General features: G+C 41.6%; 1 protein-coding gene across 2 annotated transcripts; it reads left to right on the plus strand.

Annotated features, from left to right (window-relative positions):
* Positions 1-622: 622 nt before the first annotated feature.
* LCA5L (lebercilin LCA5 like) lies at positions 623-20338 on the plus strand (the record flags this gene model as incomplete). 2 transcript variants are annotated; one of them, XM_082839813.1, is made up of 8 exons in its annotated part: positions 623-941; positions 1179-1325; positions 6562-7076; positions 9724-9861; positions 13852-13936; positions 15321-15427; positions 15594-15711; positions 19605-20338. In XM_082839813.1, the coding sequence occupies 8 exons, from the start codon at positions 623-625 to the stop codon at positions 20336-20338; spliced, it is 2163 nt and encodes a 720-aa protein (XP_082695939.1). The 2 variants fall into 2 exon arrangements, with proteins under 2 accessions (XP_082695939.1, XP_082695940.1); XM_082839814.1 differs by lacking the exon at positions 1179-1325.
* Between the last annotated feature and the right edge of the window lie 1372 nt (positions 20339-21710).

Genomic DNA, 21710 nt, shown 5'->3' on the forward strand with positions numbered 1-21710 from the left:
TCTGCCTCTTGATAACCAGTGGAGAGGCCTTGGAATCTTCCAGACAGTGCCTGATCACCCTTTCCCAAAGCCAAACACAGTTCAGACTGAGCCTAAGGAAGCTCAAAGTGGTTCTTGCAGAAAGATTCGGGAACAGAACTGGTTTGGGGACTTAGAGCATTCTTTTTTGTTCTAGCATGTGTGTATATATATATATATATATATATATATATATATATATATATGTATACGTATGACTGAATCACTCTTCTGTACACCTGAAACTAACACAACATTGTAAGTCAACTATACTTCAATTAAAAAAAAAAACAAAACAGCCAGCCTTAGAGAATGAGACTGTAATTCACTAACTTTTAAATTGTTGTCATTGTTGTCACCTGATGTGAACTTTATATTTCCTGTGAATATAATCTCCCCAAAGTCCAGTCTCAGAAGTCTTACATTTTAGGTAGAAAAAAATATAAAAACCAAACTGAAAATTTTTCCGGAAAATACTTCAAAATAATGTGTTGTTTTGTATTCCTAATTATTCATTTATAGTTAAATATATAAAAGCACAGGTTCATTTCAATGTCAATAGCTATAAATCTAAAAATACCTTTCTTCTATTAGGTTGTTTACTATGTCATTGGCTGATCTAACAGAAAGGAATCTAGATGGACATTTCCCCAGTGTGGCCTTAGAAAACGGCAGGAGGTCTGCAAAATGCCAGAGCAGCCGCCCAGGTTTTCCCAGGAACAGCAACGATTCCGACAAGAGTGTTGATTACAGCAGATCTCAGTGTTCCTGCAGAAGTTCAAGTTCTCACTACGATTATTCAGAAGACTTTCTCTCTGAATGCTCAGAAACCGCGGCTAAAAAGAATTATTTAGAGAAGCCTGTAGTGAAAGCAAAAAAGGAGAAGAAAAAGTATAATGTTTCTAAAATCTCCCAACCTAAAGGTAAGAAGCAAAACTTCCCAACCAAGACCAAATTTCTGGTTATAATGACATTATTATTTAATGCACTACTATCTGAAGTGGTCCATATTCAGTTTTATTGTTTTTCCAGATTGTAAATCATACACATTATAAGTGAATTTTTATAGAAGGAATGGGAAATAGAGAAATTAAGGATAATTACAAAATAACAGAAAGTTAGGCTTAAAACATAAAGCCTAGCCCTCTTGCGGTTTTTAGTTAACAGGTGGACTTGTTACAGAATACCACAGTACTTGGAATTCACTGGCCTCTTGCCTTTCATCTCAGCTGAAGAATCAAGGTTTCAATCACCAATGAAATGTAAATATCTGTCTCAGCACCCCAGGAAGATGGTCTTCACATCCGGTGAGGCATATTGGCAAAGATGCTCTTTAGAAACAAGGATGGTTCAAGAGGCTGTTAATAATGTCACTTCCCTGTGGATTTTAAAAGGACTCCATCAGCTCCTAGCTATCCGAATTGGGATTAGCTTTGCAACATCCTAGACCTCTTCACTCCCCGCCCCCTGCCCAGGCGGTTATTATTCCCAGACAGGCAATCCTAGGCTTATAAATATTCCCTATGTAGAAATAGCTGGAACTCTTTTTCCACTGTGACTATCAGAACTGCCCACTCAGTAGCTGGAAAATAATTAAGAGCCTACTCGAACTGGAGCACATGTAGTGTCACATTTACCCAGTACCTGCCTCCCATCCCCAGCCTGCCATGACCAGCTGTGCCTAGGACCCCCAGTGAAGATCTACAATCTTCAATTGCCCTTCTTCCCAGCTGTAGAGCAGGGATTCTTCATCTAAGACCCACATCTGCAAACCCCAGGGAATCCTTTGCATTTTTGTGTGTATTTAATTGCATTTGTGAACTTTCTAGGGAGAAGGACCCATAGTTTTCATCCAGATTCTCGGAAGGTTAACAGCCCTTTCTCTGGAGAGGTGGGAGTCCCGCACATCCTGGCAAGGCCCAGGGCAGAAGACTCTGTCATGGGAAGTCTGTTCGGGCATTTGTAGATATAATCACAACAGCGTATACATCATGGACAGGCTCTACAGTCATACTCCCTCAGCCACATTTGAAATTTATGGAACTCTGAAAATCAAACTTTTTTATATCTTTGGCACCAACACTGATTTGGCAACAAAAACCTGATTTGAACTGACATGAGATTCATCTTTATTTATTTCACTTTGTGCAAAATATAATCATATAAATTTCACTACAAAAATACTCATTACAAAAACAAAGTGTGATGTCCCCAGCCCTACTGGGCGTACTTTGGAAAATACTATATATGCATCACAAAGAATAAACCCCCCAAAATTCAGAAACAGTTTGGCCCCAGGGGTTTATGACAAGAAATCCTCAAACGATATACTACATCTTACATGGAGTCTGGGCTTTTGTGGGACTGCGTGAGAATGCAGTTAGCATTTATAAAACCATTTCTACAAGAAACGAACTGTATTTTGAGTTCTAAGCACCTTATAATTTGACTTTTAAAAACTGATTCCTCATTTATTTATTCCACAAATATTTATTGTGTCCTTTATGCAAGATACCTGTTCATAAATTGGGAGCAGCCTAAATGAACTGTCACTTCACAGGGGACTAGAACCTAAATTCCATGACCCGAGTGAGGGCTTGCTCTCCCTTGGGTACGCTTTCGTGTATGAATACTCTGAAATTATTTTAAGCAAATCTTGGCTGCATCATTAACCCAAATTATATGTCCCTGAGGATCCTCGTACCGGTGTATGATGACCTTAAAACACTCATTGTAACATCGAGCTTTGCCACAGAATGATAAAAGTGTCTCTTGGTTTATTCTTTTGTTCTCTCCCAGCTCATGTTTTGCAAGTGTTTGCCAAAAAAATTTAATCAGCAAGTAATTGATGAATTAATGCTGGGTTAATGTAATTCTAAGCAAAAAGGCGTTACGTTTTAGCCAGTGCAGTCCATTCTCCAGTGAAGGTTCAATTTCTGTTCAGCTTTCTTATATATAAAAGTAGACCTCTGACCCTCAGGGGCTGGTAACACTGGATCAGGAACCACCACTACAGACCCAGAATTCACTCAAGAATAGTAACATCAGAGATTATTTTCAATTCCCATCTTAGAAAAGCAAATTTTATAGCAGAAAAACATTTCATAGAGAAAAATTATAGGGATAAAAAGAGGACTTCAGTATGATAGGATATTTGCTCTGGTCAGATATTGGAGATTTACTTAAATCAATGTAAATAGCGAACAATATATTCCTATAATTTGATTTTTCTTCCTTTTGTAGAAAAATGTACTTTCAGAATTCCTTCAATTATATATCCCTCCTTGATGTGTTTTGTCAATACAGTGCTAAACTATGTGATAGTCATTCCAAAACTGGTATACAGAAAACAGTTATTCTACTGCATTCAGTTGCTCTGGACAGCTTTTGCCCTGTTGTCTTTAGTCGGGGGAAGGTGGAAGCCCTGCGGTGGGGTTGAGGGGATGCCCTCTCCAACACTAATGCCAGGGCTCTGGAGAACAGGAAAGGGAAAGGCCTGCCTTTGAACCTCTTCTTACCCTGGTCCTTGAAGGAAGTGAGCTACGTCTTTTAAGGTGACCTGGAAGAGAGAGAGAACCCGGCAGAGGACAGAGCCAGCGCCAGCAGGGACGTGGCTCAGGCTAAGGACCAGAACCAGACTGAGGGTGTGGACGACTTCGCGAATAGAATGGGACCGAGAGACCAAAGAGGAAAGTGACCAGGAGACGGGGCTACGACGGGGCCAGGGAAAACGGGTGAAGAGACAGCATGGGTACAGCACTGAGACAGGAGGACAATCGTGCTTTTAAAAGGAGGGGCAGGGGCTTCCCTGGTGGCGCAGTGGTTGAGAGTCCGCCTGCCGATTCAGGGGACACGGGTGCGTGACCCGGTCTGGGAAGATCCCACATGCCGCGGAGCGGCTGGGCCCATGAGCCATGGCCGCTGAACCTGCGCGTCCGGAGCCTGTGCTCCGCAACGGGAGAGACCGCAGCAGTGAGAGGCCCGCGTACCGCACAAAAAAAAAAAAAAAAGTTGGGGCTGAGGATGAGGATATGCACCTGGGGAAATGGACGGGCTGGAGCCGGTGAAGAGGCGAGTGCGCGGCTGTCCTTAGGTCTATTCAAAAGAGCACAGTTCACTCTTCGTAGTCGGAAGCATGCCTACTCTTAAGCAATGAGAAGAGTCCCTTTTTGGCTAACATGGACTTAAATGTACATGTTTTTGGTGAATTAAGTGTTTTAGCTTAGTGGTTTAACAATTAGTTATCTTAAGAATAGCTAAATCATTCAGCTAAATCTGCCTTATTGTGTGAAATGGGACAGAAATTGTAAGCTTTACCATTCTTATGTATAGGTTAGGATAATGAGATGTAAATCTTTAAGGATTAAACCCTATTTCAAGTTTCCTAACCTTTATTATTATACAAGCATGCATGACATATATAGTATGGATTCATTCTACATCACTCCAATGCAAGTGGGATACTTACCTTCCTGAAGCAAAACAGTCTGGTTCATTCTCTCCCACGCACCCACTAGGGTAGATAAGACACTGAATCTCAGTCATGTTTGGGGAATGAAGGGAGTATGGGGGGCCTTACACAGACAAGGACATTTGGGGAAGGGACTCTGGCCCTTCCATTTTCATCACGTCTGTGTTCCTTGTCCAGGCCCATGTGATTTTTAAAAGGCTGACACCTCCTGTTTTCGAAGCACCCAGGCCCTCGGTGAACATCTCGACCTGGGGCCTTGGCCAGTGCCCCATGCCCGTGGGGTTTAGTCCCCACTCATGCTGACTCTGCCCTCCCATCACTCGAGTCCAGCATGAGGTGGGGACACAAGCCTCCAGTGCCCACGGAACCCACCACCCCTCATCCCTCCAGGCTCAGGAGAATCTCTTTCTCCTCCACGGTCACACCACCCAAGAGCTGGAAGGCATTACAAGTTGGGGTCAAGTTCAATCATGCTGGACATGGTGTGGAGCCTGAGAGCCCTCAGCCACCCCTGTTTTCATCCAGCCTGATCCACACTGCCTGGGTCTAGAACTCCCCCAGCCAGTGCCCAAGGTATTAGAGCATCCGGCCTGATACAACCACAGACACCTCTTCTCTGGCCTTCTAGTAGGTGTCTTAAGAGTCTGACCTCTGCTTCCCAGTTTTCAGTGTGCTCAAAAGTCTATTCCAAGATACTCAAGTATTCAACCATAGCCCCTACTACATTGTTCCCAGTGGGAAAATAAAAACCTCTGGAGGCATAGTTGTAAAGACAGTCCATTGGTTATTGATTTGATACTGATCCTGTGATCACTGTGAAATCTGTGTGGTCTGTCATGCTCAAGATTCACATGCTTTATCCTCAGAAAGCATCTTCTGTTTCTGTTGACTCATTGTTTCCATCACAGGCAGAACTGCCTTTCCCACCACCTAGACCAGACATGCTAAGCCATGTCTCAGATGATGTGTCCACACTTGGCCAATAGCTTAGGCTTAGGACTCCAATGACACTGGCCACTAAGAGCCTTTCTCTCTCCACGATGAGGACAATATTTTTTTCAGATTCTAGAATCCAGCTTCAATCTCTTTCTTTCTCAGAGTATAGATATACTAATATGTGCACATGCACACACACATATATTTACATACACAGATGCACATATGAATATCATACAGATGCACATACAATACATATGGGGCAGTGACAAAGGTACATAGACGTGAGTCTGTCTCACCACTTACCAGCTGCGTGCCCATTGATAAATGACATCACTCAGCACAGTTTTTTCATCTTTAAAATGGGATAATAATACAATGAGGTTACACATACATTTGACATACTCGAATTCGGTTACATAAGCTTCGTGTAATATCGTTTAGATGCTTTTTGTTCAAAATAGACTCCCAAATACAAACCATCTAACTGGTTAATTTAGTGCTCACCCAAAAGTAACAGGAAAAACTGGTTGTGTTGGGTTTATTGAGAGATGGAATCCTTATATGAATACTCTAAGCAGTTTAATGGCTTTTTAAGGTTCTTTTTAAATATATGAGGTCATCATATATATAACATTAGGCTCTAATGTTACACTGTGATTGCCTTGTAACGTTTTGTTGGAAGAATTACGTCAGATAATCTACATAAAGCATTTAATTCAATGCTTCACATATGGTAAACCCTTAGTAAATGTTATCGAGTATTATGATTTTCAGTATACCTTTTATGATAGAAATAAGTACAGGTTTTAGAGTCAGAGAAGACCTGGTTTTCAGTTCATTTTATGTCACTCTGTGGTTATGTAACCTTTGAAAAATGACTTATAATCTCCAGCTCTAAAATAGACTACTACTGACGTTAAAGGATTGTATTAAATGGGATACCTAAACATAAAGTACCCAGCCTAAAGCATGGGTGTTCATTCAGTGTTAGTTCCTTCCCCTTCTAGTTGGCATGTGTGTATGTATATGTGTGAGGGCAGGGGGTGGGGGGTATTACACATGCCTGTATATTTACATATCTACATATCTATATACACATTACTAGTAACAAACTGGATTATCTGCTTACACAGGCCAGAAGGAGATCGCGGTGGAGAAAAAGCACAACTGGAATGCACCATTTTTACATTCTCAGATCAACGTGGCTGCCCAGAGACGAGATGCCGTAACTCACCGCATACTCTCAGCAAGGCTTCACAAGATTAAAGAACTGAAAAATGAATTAGCCGATCTGCACCGCAAGCTGGAGGCCACCGTCGTCGAAAACCAATTTCTGAAACAACTCCAGCTTAAGCACTTGAAAGCTATAGGAAAATATGAGAATGCACAAAATAATCTACCTCAAATTGTGGTTAAACATCAGAACGAAGTAAAAAATTTAACGCAGCTACTCAGGAAATCCCAGGGAAAGGAAAGAGCCGTGTCTGGGAAACTTAGAGAAACAGACAGCGAGCTGTTGAAGACTAAAGATGCCTTGCAGGCACTGCAGAAACTCTCTGAAGACAAACATCTTGCAGAGAGGGATGAGCTTACTCAAAGACTGTCTGTCCTTACAACAAAAATGGAGGGAAATGACAGACAAATACAGGTCTGTATTTCAGAGGTCTAGAAACGTTAAGTTTCCAAAGTTCATAGAGAGAGGGTGCGCGTTCATCATATATGCCTGTGGGATGAAGCAGTACCAGCTGCTGTGCTGAGCAAGAGGACACGGATGGTGGTGTCTGATGGGGAGGGGGTGGGGAAGGGGAAGGGGAAGGAGAGGGGCACAGGAGAGAGAGAAACAGCTCCTTCTGTTGTGCACTGAGCGAGAGGTCCTGTGGCTATGTTACTCAACCTAACTCGGGTCCGCTCGCCCGTGCACAGTAAAGCCAATCTACTGACACTGGGCTGTAGTGAAGGAAGGTGTTTACTTCAGAGCACCAAGCAAGGAGTCCAGGCAGCTAGTGCTCAAAAGGCCCAAACTCCCTGATGGCTTTCAGGGAAAGGTTTTTAAAGACAGGGTGAGGGAGGGGGGACGTGGGCTGTGTGATCACCTCGTGGACATTCTTCTGATTGGTTGGTGGTGAGGTAATCGGGAGTCAGTATCGTCAACCTTCTGGTTCCAACCCGGCTGCAGTCTCCATGCTGGTGGGCAGCATGCAGTTAACTTCTTCTACCTGACAGGGTTTCAGTATCTACAGAACAGCTCACAGGACATGGCTCAGAATATTAACTGTAGGCCCTGAGGAGGGACTAAAGTTCCTTTACTTTGTTTAATGGCTAAACTGTTATTACTTTGTCTTTCTTGACTATTTTCCTTTCTTTCTTCATTTTCTCATTTCTCTGATTAAATTTACTCTTTGGAACTCAGGAAAGGCCTAAGAGGATAAAGCTTTTCTACAGACCAGAGGCAGGTGGAGGACACTGCAGGGGGTGGGGTGAGGGGTTCTGTCCTGGGAAGGCCCTGTGCAGTTCTGCTCAGCTACGGCTGGGCTCATTTATCTGGAAATGACCGTTCTCTCAGGCAGTCCAGCTGCTGAGGTCAAGGGAGTTTGTTCACATGCTGAAGGGGGTTGTGCTGTGCTGTGTTGTGGGAAACCTCTCCTAGAAAGCAAGCCTCTACCCCAAACTGCTTTCTTAAAAGGCTACTTCCCTAAACCCTGAGTGCATCTCCTCGCCAGCCCCCTCCTTGTTCTGTCCCTCATCAGTCTGTCGAGACATTTCTAATGTCCTAGAAATAGAAAATTTCCCCAGGTAATATTCCTGGGGACAGATAGGGAAAGGGAATTTAAATAATTTTAGAAATGAATAGATAGATAATCCTCAAGGGTACATGGTGGTCAAAAGCCTGGGGATTACATTACAAGGGATGATTTGGGAGAACACTCTTATCATATTGAGAATTCTGCCTATTTTACATTAGGTAGTTTTGGTCTCTATGGACATAAACACAAATGGAAGTGATTTACTGTTTAATTCCCTAAAGGTGAGAGACAAGTATTTTCAATGATCTTGAAATAATAATAAGTTATCAAGTTCATTTCAGCCACTGTTTTTTCTGTTATTTCTTTTTTGGTGAAACCCTCCTCTATTTTCAAAGAGAACTTTTTCACATAAAATGGATATGGAAGCTACAGGAAATAATGAGCCACCTCATTTTTCATTCATGTAAATAGTGTACCAAACTTCTAAAGTTTGGCCTTTCGGGTAGCATTGGATCCATCTTAGCATCTGTCTGTCATGTGAAAGTAAATGTATTTGTATCTCATCTACATATTTTTTACACAAACATGTTTAAGTAGCTCATGTTTTTATACTACAACCAAAACCAAAAAGAATTTGAGAACTAATTAGCTATTTTCTTATCGGAGGCACTTGGTTGTATGGGAAATTTCATTTGGTTGTAAGGCATTTGGTGGGAGAAAAAGTTTGTGGGCCAAAACATGTCGGTATTTTATTTAATGTTAATATGTTAGGAAATGGGATTTTTAGCAATTATTTCGCCCTATTAGCTTACCATATTTTCCACTTTAATGAGAAAGTATTAATGTTGTAACGAGGGAAACCACACTTTATGGAAAAGAAGGAAAGAAAAGGCCTTTTGGCCAAGTTCCTGTCAACGACCCGCTCAAACAGTTCTCCAGTAAAACAGTTCTCATTCCACAGAGAAGGCAAATATGCAACAGTGAGTCCTTCGTATTTATAGATGGTTACTGTGCTAAGTCAGTCGTTTCATTGGCTTATAATTCATCCACGTGGTGTGGCTCTGTGAGACCCCATCGTAACTTCCCGTCTCAGTTATCTGAGAATCACAGTCCGAGCGTGATGGTCTGCACTGACGCTGGTCAACCCTTTGGCAAGAGAGATTTGAAAGGTTTTCACGGAGTGCACCATGCTAAGTTAGTGGTATACTTCATTTCAACAGAACTGCTTAGGTTTAGTTGTAAAGCATAACGTTGATTTTACTTACTGATTTTTCAGGATCTGTTCCAAAAAATTTTTTTACCAAATTCCAGAGTGTAAAAAAACATTAGGCTGGAAACATGATATTTATTCCCTAGAGCTGGGATCTGGAATTTTTTGGCTTTTTGTGTGTGTGGTAATATTTAGTTCTAATATGTGTCCTCTAGACAAGCCATCCACTAAAATTGTATTAAAATTTTGCACTTTTCATAAATGTAATTAGTTCCATTACAGTCGAAGTATTTTATAATACTACACTGGTTCCAGAGAGTTGAAATATATACTATTTTCAGAGCTTGGAGAAACAACTGAGGCTGAACAATAAAGCCTTTACTCGGCAGTTGGCCTTTGAGAACCAGAAGACCTTAGCAGCTCAAGCAGCTACAAAGACTCTGCAAATGGAAATAAAACACCTTCAACAAAAACTTAAGGTACTTCTTTTAAAGCAAAATGTAACAAAATTTGTGAAATGCTGCTTCCCAAACTATCAGAGCTATTTATGCCTAATATATCCTTGAATTACTTAACTTCAAGTATAGCTTTCTCAAATTAACTTTTTTCCCTACAACCATATGAACAGAGGATCTGAAATTATGAGAATCAGTTAACAGCCTGGTGAATATGTAATTAGAAAAATTAAAACTCTTGTCTATTCATTCACAAGACTTATTATCATTTTTATCTCATCACATGAAGTAATATTGTACTTTGTTAACATTTTAGTGGAACCCAAAATAAGTTTTTCTATTTAAAAAATTCACTTATAACATTAAAATATTTAGAGTAATTTTTGTAGCCCATAAATTCATTTTTTCATTTTTTTTATTGAAGTATAGTTGATTTACAATATTGTGTTAGTTTCGGGTGTACAGCAAAGTGATGCAGTTATATTTTTTTCAGGTTATTTTCTGTTACCGTTTATTACAAGATATTGAATATTGTTCTCTGTGTTGTACAATAAATCCTTGTTGCTTATCTACTTTATATATACATAAATTCATTTTAAGGCCTCACTTGCAAATATGCTTACAAAACTGTCTTTTAAAATGTGCCCTCACTTGGAGAGTATTATGCTAAGTGAAAAGTCAGACAGAGAAAGACAAATACTCTATGACATCACTTATTTGTGGAATCTAAAAAATACAACAAACTAGTGAATATAACAAAAAAGAAGCAGACTCACAGAAAGAACAAACTAGTGGTTACCAGTGGGGAGAGGGAAGGGGGAGGGGCAATATAGGGGTAGAGGAGTAAGAGGTTCAAATTATTAGGTATAAAATAAGCTACAAGGATGTATTGTACAACACAGGGAATATAGCCAATATTTTATAATAACTATAAATGGAGTTTAACCCTTAAAAATTGTGAATCACTATACCGTACACCTGTAACATAATATTGTACAGCAACTATACTTCAATTTTTTAAAAATCTGCCCTAAAAGTGAGAATTAAAAATATTTTCTTTGGGGAGTTCCCTGGCGGTCCAGTGGTTAAGACTCAGTACTTTCACTGCCGGGGCCCAGGTTCCATCCCTGGTTGGGGAACTAAGATCCCACAAGCTGTGCAGTGCAGCCAAAAGAAAAAAAAAAAAAAAATTAAAAAAAATTTACTTTTCAGACTTTTGTTCTTTCTGCCTTCAAGATTTCTAAAATGTGCAACAAGTTGGAAAAGCTAGATAAAATACTTAAGAAATATAGGTCGTTCAAGCCTCAGTTCGTAAATCTTAAGCATGATTCTTTAAGACAAGAATCTTTAACTTTTATGTCAAATAGGAAATACAGGTTTCCCAGGAGCCTTGAGAGCACTCAGAGACAGGGAAGAAAGTTGGATGTAAACTCTCCCTTTGTAAAGCAGGGAAAAGAGTTCTGTTTCATTCTTCTCTGGAGCCTCGGGAAACTTCAGAGAGAAGAATATGCCAGAAAATGGGCGTGGCTATAGGAACTACCTTAGAAGTCTAACAGAAGAGGCTTCAAGATCCACTGGTCAAAGCAAACATACACACATATGGAGACACAATCAGGGAATTTTAAAATAAAGTTTGTGCTTTCATATGCAGCCATGTGCACATATATACTATACAGTCATTAAAAAACAATTCTGACAGGAGAAAAGCTTAATAATTAATGAAATGCTTAATGAAAAGAAAGATACAAAATTCTATATTCAGTAACATCCAAATTTATTTTAAAAAGAAAAGTAAATATACGCAATGGATTTCTGTGCATCTGTAAAATGGCATGAGGGTTCTTTATGTTGTAATATGGAGTAATCGCCAGGATATATTGATAAGTGAAAAAAGGAAGGCAGAGGGAAGTGTGTAGTATGCCATCATGTAAGGAAAGGAGACAATACAAATATATCTACAAATTTGCTTCTATTTTGAAAAAAGCATAGTAGGATAATAGTGGAAATGGGGAAAAAATAGAGTAGAAGGGACAGCTGTAGAACCTAGATTTCCTTGAATATCTTTTTGGTAGATTTGACTTTGGAAATATGTAAATATTTTGTGTAATTATGAAGCAGAATGAAATGTAAAAAAAAAATCAAAAAACGTTCCCTAAAAATCCAGAGTAAAATGAAAAAAAAAAAGAGCCCACTGTGTATTCCGGTGTAGGCATAATGTCACAGAGAGACACCATTCCAAGAGACTTAAAACATGTCAATTTCACTGCATATGCCTAGTGAAATACACTCTTGATGACAGAGTTGGTACGGTTATTTTGAGACTGTTGTATGTATCTTATGGGATAAAGCACATAATGAACTATGATGGTGTCATTGAGAACTGGGATTTGGGAGATGTAAGAAAGAAAATACAGAAGTAAGATAAGGTCAAATAAAAATCCTGTAGTCCTGATTGTGAATTGAAGTGAAGGTATGACTTTATGATACATTTTTATCTTTAAAAATAAATACATATTTCCTAATGTGACCCACTCACTAACAATGAATACCCCTAATGACATACTATCATCTTCAAAATCCATAACCCACTAAAAAGAACTAAGGCACCTTAAAAAAATTCTAGGTCTGGAGCATGAACTATACTACGTGAGCCTGGGACATATAGAGAAGCAAGGAAACTACAAAGAACCATTAGGGTAATGTCAAAGAGATTCAGGAGCCAAAGATGGTTCTTACTGGCCAAAGATGGGGCAATTTAGGATCAGTAAAGATAACTGTGTGGATTGAAACTTAGCAAATATACAGAAATCAGAAAGTTCATAAGGATATTTACAAAACAAAACACCTCAGTGATTACTCAGTCACCTTTAGAGGATGCTAGGGAACCAGCACACTATTTCAAAAACTGGTAAATAAAGGAAAAGAAACAATTACTTTTACCTTTCCTATACTCAGAGTAACCAAATAATTCCCTTGTGAGAAGGGAAGACCTTCCTTGTAAAGGCATTTCCATCAATAATGAAGAAGGAATGAAAGGATGAGAATATCACTATTTTGGAACTTCTAATGAAATAGTGGATCTGAGCAATGATCGCCACAAAGGGAAACCATCCGATGCTATGCACTTCCTGACAGACGCACACACCTCCACCTAAGGAGTACTATTGCCAGAAAAAACATACCTAGATATGATTAAACATTTAGCTCTAACAACCAATTTAAGAGAAATATGGTAGCAGGGGAACATGATAAGCAACGCCTCAGGGATGCGATCAGCAACATCAGACTGTGGCAAACTACAGCACAAACTACCCTGTTTCCACAACAAATAAATATCAATGTGAAACAAATAAAAGAGATGAGGGTGGGAACTTATAGAATAAAAGAGACTGTGAGGAAAAACTCAACAACCAAAAAACAAATAACCCAATCCAAAAATGGGGCTTCCCTGGTGGCTCAGTGGTTAAGAATCCGCCTGCCAATGCAGGGGACATGGGTTCGAGCCCTGGTCCGGGAAGATCCCACATGCCACAGAGCAGCTAAGCCCGTGTGCCACAACTACTGAGCCTGCGCTCTAGAGCCCACGAGCCACAACTACTGAAGCCCACGTGCCTAGAGCCCGCACTCTGCAACAAGAGAAGCCACCGCGGTGAGAAGCCCACGCACCACAACAAAGAGTAGCCTCCGCTCGCTGCAACTAGAGAAAGCCCGTGCGCAGCAACGAAGACCCAATGCAGCCAAAAATTAATTAATTAATTAATTAATTTAAAAAATATATATTGTCCACTCACAATGGTTTGTTACTCTGTTAAAAAGCTAGTGTTTTTGTTTTTAAAGCTAGTGCTTTTTGATGTCGGGAATGATATATAATGATATGGCCCATTTCTGTTTCTGCTGGAACCTATAGATTTTATCCAAAGAACACTGAGCTCACTTTAAATTGTTTTTTTATAAGAAATCAAGGTTGATAAAAGCAAACAATTATAGAAATATTGGTATTGTGGTTCTCTTTAGGAGAAGGGTCGAGAGCTGGAAATTAGAAACATCTATACTAACCAGATACTTAGAAATTTACGTGACAAAGAAGATTATCCAAAAGGTAAAGTATGTTTTAATTATTTTTGCTCGAAATCTATTTTGAAGTATCTAGTCAGATTTTCTAACTTATATCACCAAGATAACAGACATTTTAAAAACTCGTTTTGTTAAGCATTGAGACACATTTTGTGATTCTAGAATAACAAAACTGTGACATGGTTGAAACAGCTAGAAGAGAATAGAGAGGCTTTCCCGTGTTCCCATCCTCCACTCAGTCTTTTATGTCCCTACTCTGGTGAATGAGACGGTAACTTTCAACTTGATGCAAAACGTCTGCCAAATACTGGACTTTCTAGGTAGATCTGTTAGCCACTGTGTGGATTTTTAAGGTTAACTTTATTTAGGTACAGTTTACCCCAATACGATGCACCCGTTTTAAGCGTGCAATTCCATGGGTTTTGACAAGTGCTTATACCCATGTAACCACCACCTCCCTCAAGATTTAGAACACCCACCCATCTCCTCAGGAGGTGCCCCCTCATGCCCCTGGCAGTCAGGGGTACCCCAGCCCCAGCCCAAGACAACCTCGGATTTCCTCGGTCACAATAGCTCAGTTTGCCTGTTGTAGAATTTCATGAGTGGGATTGTACAGCAGGTCCTCTTTGCTGTCTGGCTTCTCTTGGCCAGCATGTTTTTGAGACGCATCTGTGCTGTGCTACTATCACTAGTTTGTACCTTTTTATTGCTGAGTAGTATCTTTTCCTTCAAGACAGGATGTACTTATTCCCTCCCCCTCAAGGTCTCCCAGGGTAAGATTCTGCTCAGAAGAGGCACAATAGGAACACTTGCCTCTCATTTTGCTACAAGTAACTATGTGTTTACTTTTCAAGGCAACAACCTCAGATTTCCTTGCCTGCCTTTGTTTGCTTTTGGTTTATAATCCAGAACAACAGCCGGCAGAGAAGATGATAAAATCAAACGTGGGGTCATTTAAATGGGATAACACTTCAGGGAAAGTGACTACTAGGTTTAGCGTTCGTGCACTTTAGTGTGGGCAATCCAACCATCGACAACCAAGAGCTCTGACACAGGAGACACGATGGCGCACCCTCTCTGCACAGCTACGGTTCTGAATCCCTTCTGCCAGCAGGGACAGCCGTGTCCTCCAATGGCAATGCCGACCCATCCTAACGCCTGCTTCTTTGGTACTTTACCACTGTGATCGCCATAACCTCTGGGGCCCAAAATAAGACAAAACAGGCGAGATGCTAGGGCAAAAAGTGAAACTGGCAAATGTTATACATTTACTGAAAATCTTTAGAAAACATCTACTATACTTTGTTTTATAATTACATTACAAACTTCAGTTGTTATTTTACATTTAAAGTCAGTATTGCTTCCAAATGTAAAATATGTTTCTTACATATAATACACCTGTTCTGTAGTTTCTTCAACCAAGTCAGTACAAGCAGAAAGGAAAAGTGTTTCACTTACAAGTATGCGACACCAGGAAACCCAAATATCGGAAGATGTTCCATCTTTGACAACTAAGGTACAGCAAATTTGTATTCTTGCAGTGTCTAATTAAACATATCTTTACAAAAATAAGCTTTACTCACTTGTTCTATACAAAAAGTATTTGTATTCATTAAATAAAACACAATTTAAAATTACCTCTACTGCCAAAAATATATTTTTGCCACTTTTCTAAATTATAGGGTAAAAAGACAAGAGGAAACATTGGTCATAAAGAAAAATCGATTGAAATAATCCATGCAAGTTCTCACTGTATCAGTAAACTACCAAACCAAGAGGATTCCAAGAGAAAATATGAAGGTAATTTTAACAACTTTCAAAAGTCTCCTTTACTTTTTTTTTTGGCTGTGTTGGGTCTTCATTGCTGCATGCGGGCTTTTCTCTAGCTGCGGCAAGCGGGTTACTCTTCGTTGCAGGGCGCTGTCTTCTCATAGCAGTGGCGTCTCTTGTTGCGGAGCACGGGGTCTAGGCGCAGGGGCTTCAGTAGTTGTGGCTTGTGGGCTTAGTTGCTCCACGGCATGTGGGATCTTCCTGGACCAGGGCTCGAACCCGTGTCCCCTGCGTTGGCAGGCAGATTCCTAACCACTGCGCCACCAGGGAAGCCCCTCTCCTTTACTCTTACTTTATTTTTTTTAACTTGTGAATTACTCAGTGTGTGTATAAAAGTATATATAAAACAGATATATTCCATTTAAAGAACTGTTATAAAATGAACTCCACTACCTGCTTAAGACGTGGAACATTACTGTCCCTTGGGACACCCTGCGGGCCCTTCATAACCATAACCCTCCCGCCGCCCACCACAAACAACCACGATCTTCCATTTTATGCCAGCTTTTCCGCACAACTCCCGATCCCGTGTGTATTCTTAGACAACATGTTCAGTTTTAAAAAACTGAGTCTCAATCTCAAACCCAGCTGAGTAAAGGGCAGCACTGCCCCTAAAGAAGATTCCACAGCAGGCAGGCTGGCCGCAGCTTCCCTGAAGGCACCGGGGCCCAGCCAGGGCCAACGTCATGCCGGGTCCTGGGAGCTGGGGACCCATCGGAGACAGGCAGCGGCAGGGCTGCTCTGCACGTGGGGTGTGGGGAGAGGCCCCGTGTGGTGGACCCCCGAGAGAGAGCAGAGGGCTCTGTGTGGTGAAATGAGGGTCCTCAGCCCACCCAGGCTGCAGGCACCATAGTGAGGGCGACAGCTTGGCCAGGCCCCGCGTGGTCAGGTCAGACCAAGGACACTGGAGGCTGGGGGGTTAGCGGGGCAGGGGCTTGGTGGTGCAAGCCCTTAATGCTTAAGCCCTTGCCTTGGTGCCCTCTGCGGTCCTGGGGCCTCCCTTCACCCTTCCTGCTGGTTCCTGTCACCCCTTCGCCACCAGATCTCTTTCCTACCCTGTGTCCTTCCCTTTCCTGGTAAACGCCATCATGTCCTACGAGTACAACCTCTACTGGCTTCTTGAGAACACTTGCGTGGAAGGCAAATCTGTGTGCATTTCCTCTGGAGATGTCATGTTTCTACTTAGACTTGATTAATAATTGACTGGAAAGAAAATTCTAGGCTGGAGATCATCTTCCCTCAGAACGTTGATGACACTGCCCCATTGTTTCCATGTTAAGTTATTGCTAAAGGGACATCTGGGCGACACCCCACCGGGCAGGGCAAGCACAACCTCCCTGGAAAGAGCAGCCCCGGGAACAGCCCCCGAGGGGCCCAGGGCCGTGCCGGGAGTGGCCACCTCTTAGCAGTGAGGCCAGACTGGCTTTAGAACGAGGTTTAAATAACACCGAGGGTGGGCAGAACCCCTGGAAAGCCACTGGCTCCCATGCGGTTCCTTCTGTGGTCACTGGTCAGTTTACGTTTTCCACCTATTTTTTAGTCCATTTTCGTAATTTTTTTTTAAATAAACTTATTTATTTTTGGCTGCATTGGGTCTTCATTGCTGCACGCGGGCTTTCTCTAGTTGCGGCGGGTGGGGGCTACTCATTGTTGTGGTGCGCGGGCTTCTCATTGCCGTGGCAGAGCACCGGCTCTCGGTGCACCGGCTTCAGTAGTTGTGGCTCATGGGCTCTAGGTGCGCGGGCTCAGTAGTTGTGGCGCACAGGCTTAGCTGCTCCGCGGCATGTGGGATCTTCCCGGACCAGGGCTCGAACCCGTGTCCCCTGCATTGGCAGGTGGATTCTTAACCACTGCGCCACCAGGGAAGCCCCATTTTGGTAATTCTTACTGTCCTAGAAAGTTTCCTCATTCACTTGACAAATATTTGCTGCGCATATACTGTGTCAGGCACTGCTCCGGGCCCTGGGGACAAGATGCCCCGCCCTCGGGAGCCTGTGCCCTTGGAGAAGACCTGTGGGGCTGCGAGAGGGCGGTGGGTGCTGGAAAGAAGGTCCCCACCGAGAAGGGGACAGGAAAGGGGCTGAGGGTGAGCTGACGGCAGCTCAGGAGACTAGAAGGAAGTGATCCACGTGGAACCCCGAGAAGAGATGGTCCCACGGACCCTGGGCCCAGAGGAGGGGTCGCACAGGGGGCGAGGAAGTAGGAGGTGGTGTGTCGGAGGGGGCGGTGGGCAGGGCGCTTCGGCCACGATGAGGACCGTGGAGCCAGGAAGGAGCTGGTGCGGAGGAGGGACCAGACCCGCTACTGGGCGGCAGCGGGGAGGCCAGGCGGGGCTGGGGAGATCGTGGAAAATAAGTACTTTCCCCCATGTTCTCAAATGTTAACATTCTCATCAGGTATCATAGGGCATAATATTAACAGCTATTTAGAGTTAATTGTACGTTTGACTGGCTTCCAGGCTCAGCATTCTTTTTTTTTAAATCTACTTTTTTTAAACTTTTTATTTTATATTGGAGTACACCATTCTTGAAACATACTTCTTTCTCCTGCTAGTATTATTTTCATTCTCCTAGAGTATAAGTGAATAATTTTATTCCAGAATGTAGTCACATGAGGAAATGTTCCAACTCTTTGCACACCCGATATTGTCGCCATCCTCCCTCACAAACGATGGCCTCACTGAGCGGTTCGCCGTTAGCGATGCTGTTTGCTCAGAACCCGCGAGGGTCTGGTCCTCTGAGGAGGGGAGAGCTACACACAGGGCTTCCTCGGTGCCTGGGGAAGGATCTGCAGAGGAAGGGACATCTTTCCATACAACAGTATTCTGCGATCATCTCCTCCTGGCAGTGCATGCTCACCTCCTCATTCAGTAACTCATTTTCCACAATCCCACGCGCTCTAATTCTTTTAACCAGGAATCCTTGAACAGATGTTCAGGATGTTTCACTCTTACTAAACCAGGCTACAGGACTTCCCTGGTGGTGCAGTGGTTAAGAATCTGCCTGCCAATGCGGGGGACACGGGTTTGAGCCCTGGTCCAGGAAGATCCCACATGCTGTGGAGCAACTAAGCCGGTGTGCCACCACTACTGAGCCTGCGCTCTAGAGCCTGCGAGCCACAACTACTGAGCCTGTGTGCTGCAACTACTGAAGCCCGCATGCCTAGAACCCATGCTCCACAACAAGAAAAGCCACCGCAGTGAGAAGCCCGCGCACCCCAACAAAGAGTAGCCCACGCTCGCCATAACTAGAGAAAGCCCATGCGCAGCAACAAAGACCCAATGCAGTCAAAAATTAAATAAATAAATTTATTGGGGGAAAAAAAACACAAACAGGCTGCAGTGAACATCCTTAGACGCATCTTTGTGTATCTTTGTAGGGTTTGGTTCTACGAGTGAAGTTGTTGGGTCTAAGAGCATGTTCCCTTAAAGTTTTGATAGATACTACCAACCTGCCATCCAAACTGCACACCAGCTTACAAAGCCACCAATGGGGAACCAAGTTCCAATGTCCCCATATTCTGGCCAACTCTGGAAATTATCTGCCAATTGGATGAGTAAAAAATATTCTCTTGTTTTAACGGGCACTACTTCTAGCTGGTGGTGTTGAACACCTATTAATAACATATTGGCAAAGTTTATGAATATCATTTTCTTTTGGTTTCATAATTCTCATTTATCTGGTATGTTCTAGGAAAGTATAACATTTCAAGCTTGTTAATACCACCTTTCCCTGTATTTGCTTTCCTTTTTGTCATTGTAACGTGCTTGTCAGTAGGTGTAAATAACTGTGTTCAACATGCCATCTTGAAATAGAAATCCATTCATTTTAAACGTCAGTAAATTAACTATTTTTCTACTACAGATTTATCAAAGGAAGAGGAACATATAGAAGAAGCACAGCCATCTCTAGAGAATATTGGACAACAGAGAGAGAGAACAGAAGATCAAGAAAAGAAAACCACTTTAGTAAAAGAAGAACAGGAACTACCACCAGAAAGAATTCAAGTAATCCATCCCGAAGGGGAAAGTGGTCAGGAAGACGATACAGTAAATGAAAAGTCTAAAAGAAGTCCAGAAAAAAGTGAAATGGGTGAAATGCCAGATAAAAATCCTGCTCCAAATATCAAAATACCCTTCAGACAAAGAAAGCATTATTCATTCACAGAAGCGATCGAAAACTTGCATCATGGGCTTCCTGCCTCCAGCGGGCTGGCCAATGCAGGCAGCACGAGGTGCACTCATAGCACAAGCAAGCACCACAGCCACAGGGGAGAAGTGAGGCTGGAGCACCCTACTGTCACCTATGAACCCTCTTTTGGTACATCTTCCAGAACAAAAGCAAATGACACAGCTTTCAGAGAGAAGAAAAGCAGTCTAATGGAAGAACTCTTTGGATCAGGCTGTGTCTTAAAACAGAACCAAACAAGCACTGCTGTCATGAAGGGGCCTGAGGAGACTTTGCAGAATAAGAAGATGCACCATCTACCCGCTAGTCAGGCCTCTGCCAGCAATGCTTTCGGAGACTCTAAAGTAACTGTGGTAAGTTCTATTAAGTCATCTTCACCTACAGAAGGAAAGAGAAAAATAATTATTTAAATATATTCCAATATCCTAATCCACTCTGGTTTGATATTCTGGTCTTATGTGCCTTTAATCTCGTAGTTTTAATGTGTGTGTGTGTGTGTGTGTGTGTGTGTGTGTGTGTGTTTTCAGTACTTAAATTGACTTTGAATAATTAAGGCTTTGTTTTATTGCTAATCTAATTTTTAGAAGTTCATTGTATATTAGCCAATGACAACAAATACAAAATTACATCTTTTTTCTTCTACAACTGACACATGTCCATTATCTTTTGGAAGACTGATTTACTACATGGCTTCAATATACTATGGGATTCCATAGCTAGTTAAGTATAAGTTAGTCAACCTAAGACATACACATGTCACGCATGTAAGAACCTTATCAGGAATCAAATTACATTGTAGCTTAAAAACACGGAAGCAGCTCTGAAAGGAAACAATATAAGAAGCCTCTATTTTAAAAAAAAAAAAAAAAGCACAGCAATTACCAAACTTGGTTTTATGAAAATTACTTTTGAGCATTCTCTTATTCAGCTAAACTGGGCATCTAATATCCTGCCCTTGTGGGTGACACTTTCCTCATATACACCCAAGATTCAGTATTTTTTATCTGTTGCATACCCTGTACCCTGACCCTTTTTCTGTTAATCTTGCTCTTTAAAAAGAGCACATTGGTATAATCAGGGTCCATGCAAGTTAGCTGCTCAGTCCTAATGAATATATTCATTATACTTAGATTATTTTATATTAGGACTATACAGAGGAGGCTGTACTCCCAATGTTAATCAATTAACTTACTTTCATTTATTTATAAGGGCAACCTATTTGCAATGTAGACCATACTATTTCCAAACATGTTTATGGGTTGGTGTGTAATACTGGCAATGAAAAAAATTAATCAATAGTTGATCTAAGAAAGAAATGGAAAATTTTATTCAAGCCAACCTAAGGATTATAACCTGGCAGTCCTTCAGGAAGTTCTGAGAACTGTTCCACCCATTAGAAGTCAAAGTGCGGTTATATAAGTTTTTGAGGCAGAGGGCTATATATCAAGTGATGTATTATTGACAGTTTACACAACCCAGATCTACAGTATGAAGCGAGTAGTGTGCATCATCATGACCCCTTATAAGACTAAGAAGGAAGGTTATCTCCTAAACAGTTGTGACCCTTCCTAAGATTAAGAAGGAATGTTATCTCCCAAGGAGGTCTGGTTAATGCAGATGCACAACGCATACTAAAGTGGAGAGAGAAGGCCCAAATGGGCAGAGAAAATTTTTATGTTTAAAGTCTTGCCATAAAATGTGAATTTTATTTCATTAATATCAACACACTTTTGAAAATTGAGAATAGTAAACTTTCAAAAGGGAATGAAAGTCATGGTGGGA

Source organism: Leucopleurus acutus (genome assembly GCF_964270905.1).
Source record: "Leucopleurus acutus genome assembly, chromosome: 5".
Taxonomy (NCBI): Eukaryota; Metazoa; Chordata; class Mammalia; order Artiodactyla; family Delphinidae; genus Leucopleurus; species Leucopleurus acutus.